Here is a 13,852-nt window from a genome sequence, read left to right as displayed (position 1 = left end):
AAAGGGAGCATTGCAAAAAGCTGAATTTTCTTAAAATAAGTTTTAACTAGCATGTCATAATACTTTGTAGCTTTGTCAATAAGTTTTAAAACTGAAGAATTAATCAAAGAAGTTTCCTTAAAATGGAGTTGCATTCTTTTTAAATAAACAGGCAATTCAAAGGATGTTTAAAGATTCAACCCATCTTTCAAGCTACATATTTTTACAGATGGGTTTTATGAAAATAATGAAAATCAGGAATTAACTAAATGGATTAATCAATAATAAAATTAATGTTTGTAATCACCAACTTGTAAAGATTTCTGCTATCAATATACCTGAGCAGCTAGTAAAGTTAGAGACACATGAAAAGAGTGATCTAGGCACACTTGATTTAACAAATATCTATTAACAATGAGAGTGACAAACACTACACATAACATAAACATACAACACACAAGTTACATTATTTACACATATACAGACAGGGTGTTTCACAGTCCTATATCTAGTCCACCCAGAAAAAACCCAAGGGAGCTACCAAGTATTTGACTCTTAAATAATGCCTACAGAGATCAAGGACAAGATCAAGACATATGATTAATACAACCTATAATTAAATCTCTCTCTTGTGTGGTCTGCCACAAAATAAATGTGAAGCTATTTCCCTTTTACATACTATTACATACAGCACATACTAAGCAGGAGAGGCAATTTCAAATAGAGGGATTCTTCAATCAGGAACTCCATGTTCTCTAAAATCTACATAATAGCAAGATTCAAAATACTTTTTTCAGATGATCATGAATTAGAGATCCATGCCTGGCACAAGCTTCAAGTTCTATCTGCTCCTGTCCCCCTTTCTTGTTGTCATTTTTTTCCGGTTCCAGCCAAGAGGGAAGGCTGGCATGTTTGGTTGCCACTCCTCTCACCAGTTTTTCATTTCTTCTTCTCTGTATATTGTAATTATGTTTTATCTTGTGTATTCTTTTTATTTATTGTTGTTGTCATTCTGTAAAGTGCTTTAAGAAGCCACCTTTAAAGGCGCTATAGAAAATAAAGTTTATTATTTTTAATATTATTATTATTATTATTATTATTATTATCTGACCTTTTTCCCCTTTTAACATAGTGTGCTTCCCCTTCTTATATACTGTGTTTCTGGACTGTTGATTGATTAATTAAGTTAAACTTTATTAGCAAACATCCTCTGCTTTGAAGCTGAAAACTGTTTACACTGCCATGTGTTACATATTTTATCTAGATTCCTTGATAACTTGATTGTTACCTACCTCATACTGTAAGAATATGTATAAAGGTTAGACTGTCAAACTTCCTACTGACTACTGTTGTATTATTTTATGCAAAGCAAATACATAAACATTGAAAAGTGCACACCCGAAGGCTCTACAGCAGGGATGTTGTGTTTCTGTTCCTCTTTTCAGCATGGAATAAACCTTTACTTGTTCCTTTCAAATTGAATTATACAGTATGTTTTGTTACAGACATGTATAAGTTGTATAAGACTATGTACTATGTTGACCTAAGAAGTTAATAACAAATCCACAAAACAACATTTGAAAAGCTATCATATCACACATACAGACTTCAGTAATGTTTGAAAATATTTATTTTTGTTAACTAAACAAATTTTATAGAGGAACAAGTAATAGGTTTGTTCCATGCTGAAAAAAGAAGAAATAAACACAACGTTTCGGCCGTGGAGCCTTCTTCAGGTGTGATTGAAGAAGAAGGCTGAAGAAGGCTCCACGGCCAAAACGTGTTTTCTTTCTTCTTTTTTTCAGCATGGAATAAACGTATTACTTGTTACGTTGCAGCCTACGTATGCTGACCCAGCTACCCATCTGAAATGTTATAGAGAATGTCTTCCATATTGTATTTGAACTGCAACTTTTTTGTTACAATTATACATCTACCCATACATGTTCTAACTGCTTTATCCAGTACAGGATTGTAGGGAAGCTGAAGCGTATCCCAGCAAGCAACAAGTGCAAGGCAGGGGACACCCTGGATGGGACTCTAGTACTCCACTGGGCACAGAGACACTCACACCAGGGCCAATTTTCGCAGAAGCCAATTTACCTATCAGTACTGTATGTCTTTGGACTGTGGAACTACCCACACAAACACAGAAAGAATATGCAAACTCCATGCACATAGCATTCCAATAATTGAATTTAAAATAGTTATGCCAGTCATTTGACCACCAGATAGTAAGGGAATTTAAAGATGCCCTTAAACAGAAATCACAATTGAGGTTTTTATGTGTATATTTGTCTTTTATATGTGTAAATATATTCATTTTTAAAGCCACTATGTATCCACCATTTCCTCCTCTTTTATTTGCCAACTGGTGTGATTTAGAATTACAAGAAATAAATAAGCAATAAAGCACATCTAAGGTTTATTCCACTATAATGTGTCTTGTTATACAATACATGAAGTATACACATAGTATACATGAAAAGGACTGCAGTACTAGGTAGGTCTTAGTATCAGCATATTTGTTGGATGATTATTATTATTGCAGTTATGAAAAGGGTCTTATAAGGGTCTGTCAAGAGCTAGACAGCTACAGAGAACTGCCTTATGCAGAGTTTTTATTAAGATCTCCCAAGGATGTTAGTGAAATCTTGGGTTGCCTACAATTACTGAATCATTTGCTTAGCTCTGGCTGTTGTAAGATTTTGCTAGCTTTGAGAGGTTCTTAAATTCAAAATGTCATAACCCTGAATTTGTGTTTTTTTGTAGAGAATATTTTGTAATGATAACCTAAGACATAAGACTAGATGGACAAAAGACATAAGACTACTAGCAGTTTATTGTCCCAAAATAATTTTTTCAGGATACACAAATTTGTTAACAATTTCTTTCACACTCAGTACACGTTTTCACAAATCTACAGAGATTTTTCATTGCAGCTTTTTCCTGGTGTAAAGAATTTTCAGCAATAGTAGTCATTTCAGCAATAGTAAGTGATGGGGGGATGATTTCTGTAGTTTATGAGAATGCTTTTGTGGAGCATTTATTAGTTTGGCAAACTCATTCAAAATGCATACATTAATCATGCTGAGGACCCATTATGCATTATGAATGTGCACACTAAGAAATAATTACAAATGTCAATAATCACAAAAATACTATATGTGGGATTAACTTTCCTTCTCAATTTTTTTTGGAATAGGATCTAAAGTAAATCTAGATCTAAATGGCACTAACATGTAATGTTTACTTTCCTTATTAAAATTAAATTTGAATGGGCAAAGTAATTATCCTTTAATTTCAAATCTACTCATTGTGTGGTGACTATTAAAATAGCCTAATCCACTACTCAAACTAAGAAGTTTCATGATAATATCATGGTGTACTGTGCTCTTCCTTTTGAAAGTTGTAGGTCCACCAGTTTCTCTGCATGTTAAAATTACTATATAAACATCTGATACTGACTTGAATTATTTTTGCACACTTCAGGTCTGAAAAAATATTAGCATACTTTGTATTGTGACACTTTCTCCTAAACTGCAACACAACAATATCAAAGTGTAGGACTGTGAACGTTTTTGTTCTTCAAGTATTATAACAAAAGCAAAACAATGTAAGCCAAACAAATAAAATTTAAATGGCAGGTTTGAATAAGGTGTTAAAAATAAAATATTAAGTACTTACTGTATGCACAGCCGTAGACTTCCACCCTCATACCAATTCGTCCATTTGCATTCCAGTGTAAAGGAACAAAACGCAGGAATCGTGTCTTAATAGAGTATGGGAATTTATGATGTACCACACTATCCGCATTGCTGTTTCCTTGGAATGCCTGAAAATATAGAGGGAAAAATGTAAATAATTATATCACATAAGTAACAGACCACAGTCAGGTCTACTCATTATGAATATACATTCTACTAGCAAATTAGTCATGACTCACTACTAGTCATAATTAGTGTCCAGTTTGAAGAGCTACCTACAGTATATATATATAGCATATGCATCTGTAGAAGTTTTGGATATATCCTATATACTGTAAGTAAATGCTTTTAAATTGTTTTGGGTGAAGGGTAGATACCTCATTATACGGATGAGATTACCCCAGAAAGAATCGACTAAGCAAGACCTCAAACTCACCATTTCAGAAATAGGATGTGGATGATGTGGCTTAGATTGTGAAGTACCCCCTCTGCCCAGGTTACTCGAATTATGCAAATTTGACTTTATCTAAAATCCTCACTTGAGCCTCCAAAAAAGTTTTTCAAGGTAAAGATTCAAGGTCTTCCAGTCTGGCTAAAGACTTCCTTTCTCTATGGGGATGCTATGATCTTATTCAGTTTGTTTGTACCCCTATACATAACAAAGGACACACCTTAGATTTAATTATTGCAAATGACTGTTTTGTCTCCCACTGCTCTCCCCTTGATCTAGGCCTCTCTGACCACTTAACTATTCTTTTCAATCTGGAATTACCTGTTTCTAACACTTCCCCCCCCCCCCCCCCTCACGTTCTGTAAATTTCCTCTACTGGCGATCAATTGATCACCCAAGGTTTGCAAATTCTGTTCTGTCCTCCTTATCTTGTTTCTCTTCCTCTGACCCTCTGGAGGACAAAATACAGTTCCTTGACAGTGCTCTTTTATTTACCCTTGACACCTTTGCTCCTTTAAAAACTCAAACCATCTCCTTCTCTTGCCCTGCCCCCTGGTACAATGACCATCTGCGATCCATGAAGGCAGCCTCTCACAAACTTGAGTGTAGGTGGCATCTTTCTTGCCTAAATGTACATTATTAGGCTTGGAGAGATTACTTGTCTGAATATAAGGTTACTATAGAGTCTGCTAGATCCTCCTACTTCTCTCATATAATTGAAAATCACCAAAACAATCCCAGACATCTTTTCTCCACCATCAACAGACTGCTCAAGCCAAACTGCCCCACCACATTACCTGCCTCATCGCAACTTTGCAACACATTCTTAGATTTCTTTAGTTCTAAGATCAAAAACATCCGGCATCACATTCTCTCCACTACGCATATCATTTCCATACCTCTTCCTTCCTCATCCAACGTCTCTGGTTCCCTTCTCTCCAGCTTCTCTCTTCTTGACTCAGCATCCCTCAACAAACTAGTTACACACATGAAACCCACCACATCTATTTTAGATCCCATTCCCACCACTTTATTTCAGTTCTGTTTCTCTTCTCTCTGTCCCATTATCCTCAATATTATACATGAATCCATGAGCACTGGCATTGTACCAACGGTCCTCAAAACTGCTGCCATTACCCCCGTGCCAAAAAAGCCTAACATGGCTCTCGACAACCTTAATAATTTTCGCCCCATCTCCAACTTACCCTTTCTTGCAAAAATTCTAGAACGTGCTGTCACACTTCAATTACATAACCACCTCATGACAAACAACCTTTTCGAACCCCTCCAATCTGGCTTCCATCAACTTCACAGCACAGAAACTGCCCTGGTCAAAGTCACTAACGATCTTCTAATAGCTTCTGATTCTGGTTCTCTTTCTATACTCATTCTTCTTGATCTCAGTGCTGCTTTTGACACTGTTGACCAAAACATCTTACTTTCTCGTCTTGAGACTGTGTTTGGAGTTTCTGACACTGCTCTCAAATGGTTCAAATCTTACCTCACAGATTGCTGTCACTTTGTTTCTCTTAATTGGTATAGGTCTGAAATTGGTCTTTTTAAGCCTGGTGTTCCTCAGGGCTCAATACTGGGCCCCTTGCTCTTCAGCATTTATGTTTCCACTTGGTCAGCTTTTAAGATCACATGGCCTCAGCTTTCATTTCTACGCTGATGATACTCAAATATACATCCATACCAAACCTGACACTGATGTGGCTGTCTCTATTCTAATTGCGTCTCGGACATAAAAATTTTGATGACTCAAAATTTCCTTAATCTTAACTGTGACAAGACTGAAGTCATGCTTATTGGCAACCCCCATCAACTTCATAGAGCCAGTCCTGTAACCCTATCTGTAGATGGTTCTGTACTTGAGCTTCAATCTAAATTGAAAAACCTTGGGGTTATATTCGATTCTGGCTTAACATTCGACCCACATGTGCAGCATACTATCAAAACATATTTTTTTCACCTCAGAAATATTGCTAGACTACGCCCTATGCTATCACTAACTGTGGCTGAAAAGCTGATCAACACATTTGTGTTCTCTCGAATTGACTACTGTAATGCTCTACTCGCTGGGGTATCTAAATCTACTTTGAACAAACTGCAGTATGTCCAAAATTCAGCAGCCAGAATTCTGACTAGGTCTAGTGCAAGTGATCACATTACTCCTATCCTGGAGTCCTTGCACTGACTTCCAGTCAAATTCCGTGTAGACTTTAAAATCCTCATGCTCACCTATAAGGCTCTGCATGGCTTGGCACCTAAGTACCTGTCTGAACTATTATCGCCCTACTCCCCACCTTGCAACCTTCGCTCTTCTAATTCTGGTCTCCTTAGTGTCCACCAAGCCCATCTACATTGTATGGGTGACAGGGCCTTCTCCTGTTATGCCCCCAAGCTCTGGAACTCTCTCCCCAAGGATATCAGAGAGTCACCTTCTCTAAACTCCTTCAAATCCAGACTCAAAACTCTCTTCTTTAGAAAAGCCTTAACTGGTTCCATTCTTCACCCCTCTGCTTTTCTTAGTACCACCATCCATGGTCTCCTCTATATATTGTAATTGTGTTTTATCTTGTGTATTCTTTTTATTTATTGTTGTTGTCATTCTGTAAAGCGCTTTGAGAAGCCACCTTTAAAGGCGCTATATAAAATAAAGTTTATTATTATGAAGTTTATTATAAAGATATACATATATTAAGTACAGATGTTAACAATGTTGTGAAAACTGATGTAAAAAAGTGTTCAGCCTGTACAATTAGAGAGCAACAGGAACATCTTGGATGTAGACTGTACCCAAGTAAACTCATACTACACAACACAGTGCAAAATAGAACTCTTCTGCAGAGCAGTTTGAAACTAAACAAATGTCAACAAGTTCAATAAATCTGTCATTTATTTTAACCACACAGCTGTCAAATATGTAAAGAACACGTCTCTCCTAGATTCTGGTGGGTAGCTGCGTCAGCATGCATAATCTGCAAAGGAACAAGTAATAGGTTTATTCCATGCTGAAAAGAGAAGAAAGAAAACACAACGTTTTGGCTGTGAAGCCTTCTTCAAGCCTTCTTCACACCTGAAGAAGGCTTTACAGCCAAAACGTTGTGTTTTCGTTCTTTTCTTTTCAGCATGGAATAAACCTATTACTTGTTCCTTCTCTGCTAGATGATGAGTTATCACATGTTGAATTCATTGACTCTGATCGCCACATATTTTGACAATATGCAATTTGTAGCACAAGAATCAAAGATATTCACAATTAGATGACAAGTCCATAGATACTCTGTGACGCTTTCATGGACTGTTAGTGTATGAATATACAGTTAGTTCCTTATTCAGAAATGAAGCTGGAAAGTCAACCTGAATACTATGCTCTTTCCTGTCAAACGCAAATTTCCCAGGAACAGTTATGCTGCAATATTCTTGTCTCTCTCAACTAGTACGCTTAGTGCTAGTGTATTTTTAGCAAAGTTAAAACTAAAAAAAAATGTTGATCTTAACCAAACTCTTACAAGGATAAACATTAACATTAAACATTAACCCTGCTACAGACTATGACCTGTTACAGAGAGCAAAGAAAGGGACATGGCAATACAATAAGAAACACTCAGCTTTTGCTACAGCTACACTATCTGCTTCATGGCAGCATTCATCATAAATGTAATTGGTTAGCATATTTACTGCATGTACAGTATACACTTGTATATGACAAGATAGACATTCAGTGGTCATTGTATGTCTCAGACTTTTCTCCAGTTTGTTGGAAGTGTATTGTGGTCCTAAACTGAAATCATGGTAATTGTTTAAAATAATGTATTCAATGTTGTGTCATAGATACATAACATTTTAAGAACATTTGGTGGTGGTCATTGAGTATTTATTTTGTGCTATATTTTCTCTTGCTATCATAGAGCTTGCAATGGCCATGACAAGCAATCTGGGAATTGCTTGAATACCTGGGAAACATGATTAGTACAATTCATTTACACAATTATGGTAGATTAACAACTGTTGACAATTTTGACAATCCAATTTCTTTGGTATGCAAATTATACCACACATTGGAATTGTTTAAATTTCAGATCCCCATATAAGATAATATGATACTAACAGTAAGACTTAAAAATTAAAACTTTAATTAATAGAACACTTATGTTGATAATATTTGATTCTACATTCCCAAACCTCATTACCTCAGGTCATTCTCGCTTGAAAGCTCCTGTGCTTCATACCTTTTTTAACCTGGAGTTTTATTTATATACGTACTAGCCTATATATCAAGACCATATTGGTCACATTGATAGGCTCACAGAAGGTAGGGATGTGACAACTGAAACAAGATCTGTTAACTCCCTTTTACAAAATTAATTCAAACAAAATTAGCTAAATGATAATTTTAGAAATGTGAACAGCAGTATTGTTACCGATTTGACAGGGCATTTTAAGAATGTGTGAAAAAAATCAATAAACTACTATACCAGTCCACATTTATCATGAAGACTGCAATGTCTTTGCTATTACAGCAGATTTCTGTTTTTCTAGTCCCTCCTAAGACTAAGTGTTGGCTGGTCATATAAAATTACAATCAAGGAGGACTGTGTATTAACAAGAGCCTTTGTTTCCTAAATGAACTGTTGCTAACCTTTTTTAACAATGGCTAACTTTTATCCAATAGATAAAATCCATATATTGGAATTATTACATTATTGTTAAATTCCAGCTGATTCCAAAGAAATTCATTCCTCCTGTTTTGATTCTGCATTAAAACTTGTATCAGGCTAAACTTGTAAGAGATTGGCATAGTAGTCAACCTGTTGTAATATGGCTCTATCAATTGTTAAATGACACAGATGGTGATAATTAATTGATTAAACTAGTGACAATCATATAAAAACATGAAACATATCGCTATATACTAAAAGCATGGCAAGTGTTTCATTTAGGCAATGGCTTCATCTATATTTCAAAATTACTTTGTATTTGAATATCTTTGTGTATATTGTTTTTTTCTGGGATTTTCTTGAATGTTTTACTTTTTTGAAGTATTAAAACAGTTACTTGAAACTAGTTAAAATTACTTGAAAAGCCTTTTGTAAACTTTTCTTCTTAACATATTTTCTGAATTTGCTTCTCTCAATTAGCAATTATGAAGCTATTTTGTAGGAATTAGCATGACAATGTAATCTCAAACAAAAGACAAACTAGAGCACTGCACAGTACAGTACATTTGAAAGAGCATGAAAGTACTTATTCAAAACTACAGAATATTTTTTATTATAATTTATCATCTAAATAGTACTTCATATAGAATTGCATTACTTTATTATAAAACAAATATTTAAGAATTTAAGAGCAAGTATTACAGTTCTACTTCCATACTTCCACTACTGCAACTAATAACATTGTCAACATTGTCAACAAACTATCTTTAATTTAATAGTCTTCTGTTTGCATTAGTTTGCATTAGAAATGTGTTTCTTACTTCAGCACTTGATATAAAGTAAAATAAACTGAATATACAGGTTTATCTCAACAGATATTTATATAGGAAAAAATCATTGTAATGGTGATAGTGGGCTTTTAGTTTGAAGGTTTTCCCTTGTCTTTTATATTCATCTACAGTTTCACACATCTTAGCAATAAATTGCGGAGCAATTTATATTGTTATTGGAACAGGTGTGTTTTTTACTGTATACTTTTACAGTGCCCAGAAAAAATATCCAGACCCTCTGTTATATCCCAGTGTGGTCCATGTGTGTTTTTGTTTCTATGTTCCACACTTCCTGACTTTGGTTGTTCTCCCTCCCCATTGGTTCATTAATTCATCCAACTTGTCGTATTACGTCATTCATAATCAGCTTCTTGACCAATCAGAACTCAATTTCTTCAGTACTTAACTTGGAGGTTTTCAAAATGAAGGGGCCTTTCGCTCGACCTTGGTTCTGCTCGGCTCAGCTTCGGCTTCGATTTAGCTTCGTTTCACTTCAGCTTAGTCTCTGTCTCCGTCTCTCTTCGTTTTTGTTCGTTTCACTTCGTGTGTGTTTCCGTATAGCTCCGGCTTTGTTGGTTTGTGTCCGTCTCCTCCTTATGTGTCCTCCTTACTTTCGTTTGTTTATATCAGTGGTTCTCAAACTTTTTGGACCAAGTACCACCCCTAATCCAACCAAAGCATCCAAGTACCACCTACAAGTCATCTTCTCATAGGAACCCCAGAAATTCTCAATGACCAACATGAGTGTACGTGCACATACTCACACATACATATTATATATATTATAATAATAAACTTTATTTGATATAGCGCCTTTAAAGGTGGCTTCTCAAAGTGTTTTACAGAAAAAAAAACATTTACAACAACTAATAAAAAAGCACCATTTCAGTGAGAGGGGTGAGCCTGTTTAGTTGAGCAAAGGAGATGTGAATTAATTTTTCGAGCCTTGATACAATTCACAACAGAGTCTAACAGATATTAAATCGTCAGGCATTTTCTTGACGGCAAAGGTCTCGCGGTGGATGTTGTAATGCGTACATTAATTTCTGGAGCAACCTCTCTAATTCGTGCAACTACACCGTTATGTCGGCTTGTCATTGCTCTAACACCATCTGTACAAACTCAGATGCATTTTATCAAGTCGAGGCCATTCTCTTCGATAAATTCATTCAGAAGCTGAAATATGTGCTCTCCTGTAGTTCCTGTTGGTAGCGGTTTACAGAACAGAAATCTTCATGGGACATACCCTCAAACTCGTATCTAACGTAAACGAGCAAATTGGCCAAATCGACTACAGACTCATCTAATTGCAGTGAAAAACATCTGCTCATCTTAACGCGCTCTATCAGTGTACTTTTGATATAATCCTTCATTTCAATAATTCTATGAATGACCGTGTCTTTCAGGGGGAGGGGGGCAGCAGGTCGAGCTGTTTAGCAACTTTTTCTCTACGCATAATACGTGTCAGCTCTTTTGCCAACGGTAAATAAGGTTCTTCAAAAATAGTGTAGTTTACCTGCTTTAGCAATCCGCAAGCTTGCATTTTTCAGCGTTTCCGTTTTTATTTCCGTATTTATTTAAAGTTTTTATTTCATGCGCATGGGAGCGAAACACAGAGACGCTCGGTGTATTTTTCTCAAATTAGAACAGTTCTTAAATATTTTTCTGTTATCACGCTTTCGTGTGCTCACAAGATTACCTGCGTTCGTAGCACGTATTTCTATGCATTCCTGTGTTTACAATGTTGGCATTATTCCAAAATCACGCACATTCTCCTTTCTCCCTATTTGGTGGAGATACAGTAGCTTTTTTTAAATACAATTGGTCACTTGCATCCGTAGCACGCATTCCTATAGAGTGGTATAGAATTACTCTTGTGTCCACTGAAGTATTAGCGCGCACTGTATCGTAGTACGTAGGCTGCGTATTCGACACGTATTAAAATACAAAATATGAAAACCCATCCCGATTTTTCAGTGCACACTACACAGTTCCAGGGTCAATTGGCGTACCACCTGGCGGCACTCCACGTACCACTGCCGGTACGCGTACCACAGTTTGAGAACCACTGGTTTATATTATCCTTTTTATAAATTTTGACATTACCTTGCCCAAACATGTTATATCAACCTCTTTGCCCTTTTGTACCCTATTTCTTGTGTCTACTCTCATTTTCTCTTATTTGTATATTCATAGTTCACTTGTGTATTGTGAGCTTGTGTGAGCTTTTGTGTAAAGGGTTAGTTAAGGTTGTCGGGTAACATTGTGCACACGTAGTTGGTCTCTGTATTAGAAACACTAGTTTAGGACGGGTGAGTGCCTTTTGTCTTGTATGGTTGAATGTCTTGTCTGGTAGTCAGTGAAGGTTAGCTAGGGCATTAGAAGACGCTGAAGACCGAGTGTTTCGGTTTTTGTTTTGGTAGTTAGGTCAGCTTCCCCTCACTTTATTAGCCATCTCCATTTATTTTTTTTCCTTTGGCACCACTCAAGTTGCTTTTCCCTGTGTGTTATCGTGTCCTGTTTACGTACCAGTCACTTATTCACTTATTTTAAAATGAATCACTTTTGCACCAAACATGTTGTTACACTTCCTAAGTCCCTCACCAGAAGCCCACCTGCATCCAAATCCATCTTAAATGTTACACCCCTTTACCCCTAGACACCTGGGGTCATAACACCCTCTATATAAAGAAGTAAACAGATAATATGAAATAAAAATGGAAAAGTATCATGACTGCATAAGTATTCAAATGCTTTAATGTGGCAAACCTAAATGAATTTAGGTGCACAAAATGCCTTGATGAACCACGCACTTGAATGCCATCTGTGTCCAACAATAGTAGTTCAAATAATTTCAGAATAAATGCACTTAGTGTATCTCTCTATGGTGCTTCAGTCAAGTGGTGAATTTCAAGCAAAGATTCCCATCGTTCTGAGCATGGTTAAGTAGATCACTCAGTCCCTCCAAACCGAGATGAGAGAAAACATTCATGTGTCAACAAAATCCCAGAGCTTCATAAATGGGAACTGGAAGATCTTCTGGGAACTAAACATAACTTAACATAAATGGGAACTGAATATTCTCAAATCCTTGTCTGTTGGAAACAAAGATGGAGCAAAATACTGGCAAAGCTTTGAGGAAAACCTACTTTCACCTTAACTGGGACAAAATTTCAATTTTCAGCAGGACAATACTTCAAAGCAGTAGGCAAAAGCTATAGACCCAGCCATTCAGAATTCACGCCAAATAATGCAGCAATTTGCTGTGCACGCACCTCAGCGCAACATACTGCACTTCAGTTTTTTTTAAATATTCAGTTGTTGGACTGCACTTTTTTATAAAACTTCCAGGTGGGGAAGTGAAAGCTTATCATGGCATGTGGAAGTATTTGGGTTGTCGCAGAAAACGCCTGGTTTTGAATCGTGGTCAATGCTGAGCCCCTTGAGACAATCTTTTCCAATATTAGACTTTATGTTGTATACTGTTTAGATTTTTATTAATTTTAAACTGTGCATTACAGTATGTTAAAACTCAATTAATTAAAAAAGAAAGTAAGGCTATTTTACAAAAACAAAATTACCTGCATTTAGACAAGTTATAGATTTTCTCAATGTGAATGTAAACCTGAAAGAGGCACATCACGTTTACAATAAGCAATAATAATAAATTATTCTTTTATATATCCGGTTATGTAAAAAAAAAACAAAGGAATGGTTAGTCCATGATTTGAATTCAAGTTCACCATCTGAGTAGCAGGAAGGCATCTAAACCACTGGGCTAAACTGCCACTTGGGTGCAAAACATTAGAGTCTATGAGCATTTCATTGTACATTACAACAAAAGTTGCTAAAACAAATGTCAATATGTTTCCACAATATCCACAAGTATTTTTTTTAGCTGCCAAAATTTCTTTTGTTACATGATTCCATATTAATATTCCCTATCAAGTGGTATGAAGTACTACAATTTTTTTTACAATAACAGCACGTACAGTGTTCTTCTTACACATTATTAGAAAAGTATAAAACGTATAAAACATTATAGCTTTATACCATTATAGCTTTTTTATAAAGTATGTAGCGGCAATGCTTGTTAATAAGACAGAATTAAGTGTTGCTGTGCTTTCCCAAATGCTTTCCCTATCTGTCTAGGGAGTGCCAGATGGACATCTGGACTGCATTCCTAAGTGTCAGGAGTAAGTGACTCATATCTCACCGTGG

At 36.1% G+C, this 13,852-nt stretch overlaps 1 protein-coding gene across 1 annotated transcript in view; it reads right to left on the bottom strand.

Annotated features, from left to right (window-relative positions):
* The window catches only part of LOC148821781 (contactin-associated protein-like 5), a 138,329-nt gene extending 134,520 nt beyond the window's left edge, over positions 1 to 3,809 (bottom strand). The window contains exon 1 of the mRNA XM_088930790.1: positions 3,667 to 3,809. Within this exon, the coding sequence (XP_088786916.1) occupies positions 3,667 to 3,697 (31 nt within the window). The 5' untranslated portion in view covers positions 3,698 to 3,809. The remainder of the gene's footprint in view (positions 1 to 3,666) is intronic.
* Between the last annotated feature and the right edge of the window lie 10,043 nt (positions 3,810 to 13,852).

This window comes from Atractosteus spatula, chromosome 13 (assembly GCF_055471065.1).
Source record: "Atractosteus spatula isolate fAtrSpa1 chromosome 13, fAtrSpa1.hap1, whole genome shotgun sequence".
NCBI classification, from domain to species: Eukaryota; Metazoa; Chordata; class Actinopteri; order Semionotiformes; family Lepisosteidae; genus Atractosteus; species Atractosteus spatula.
This window is presented reverse-complemented; position numbering and strand designations above follow the sequence as displayed.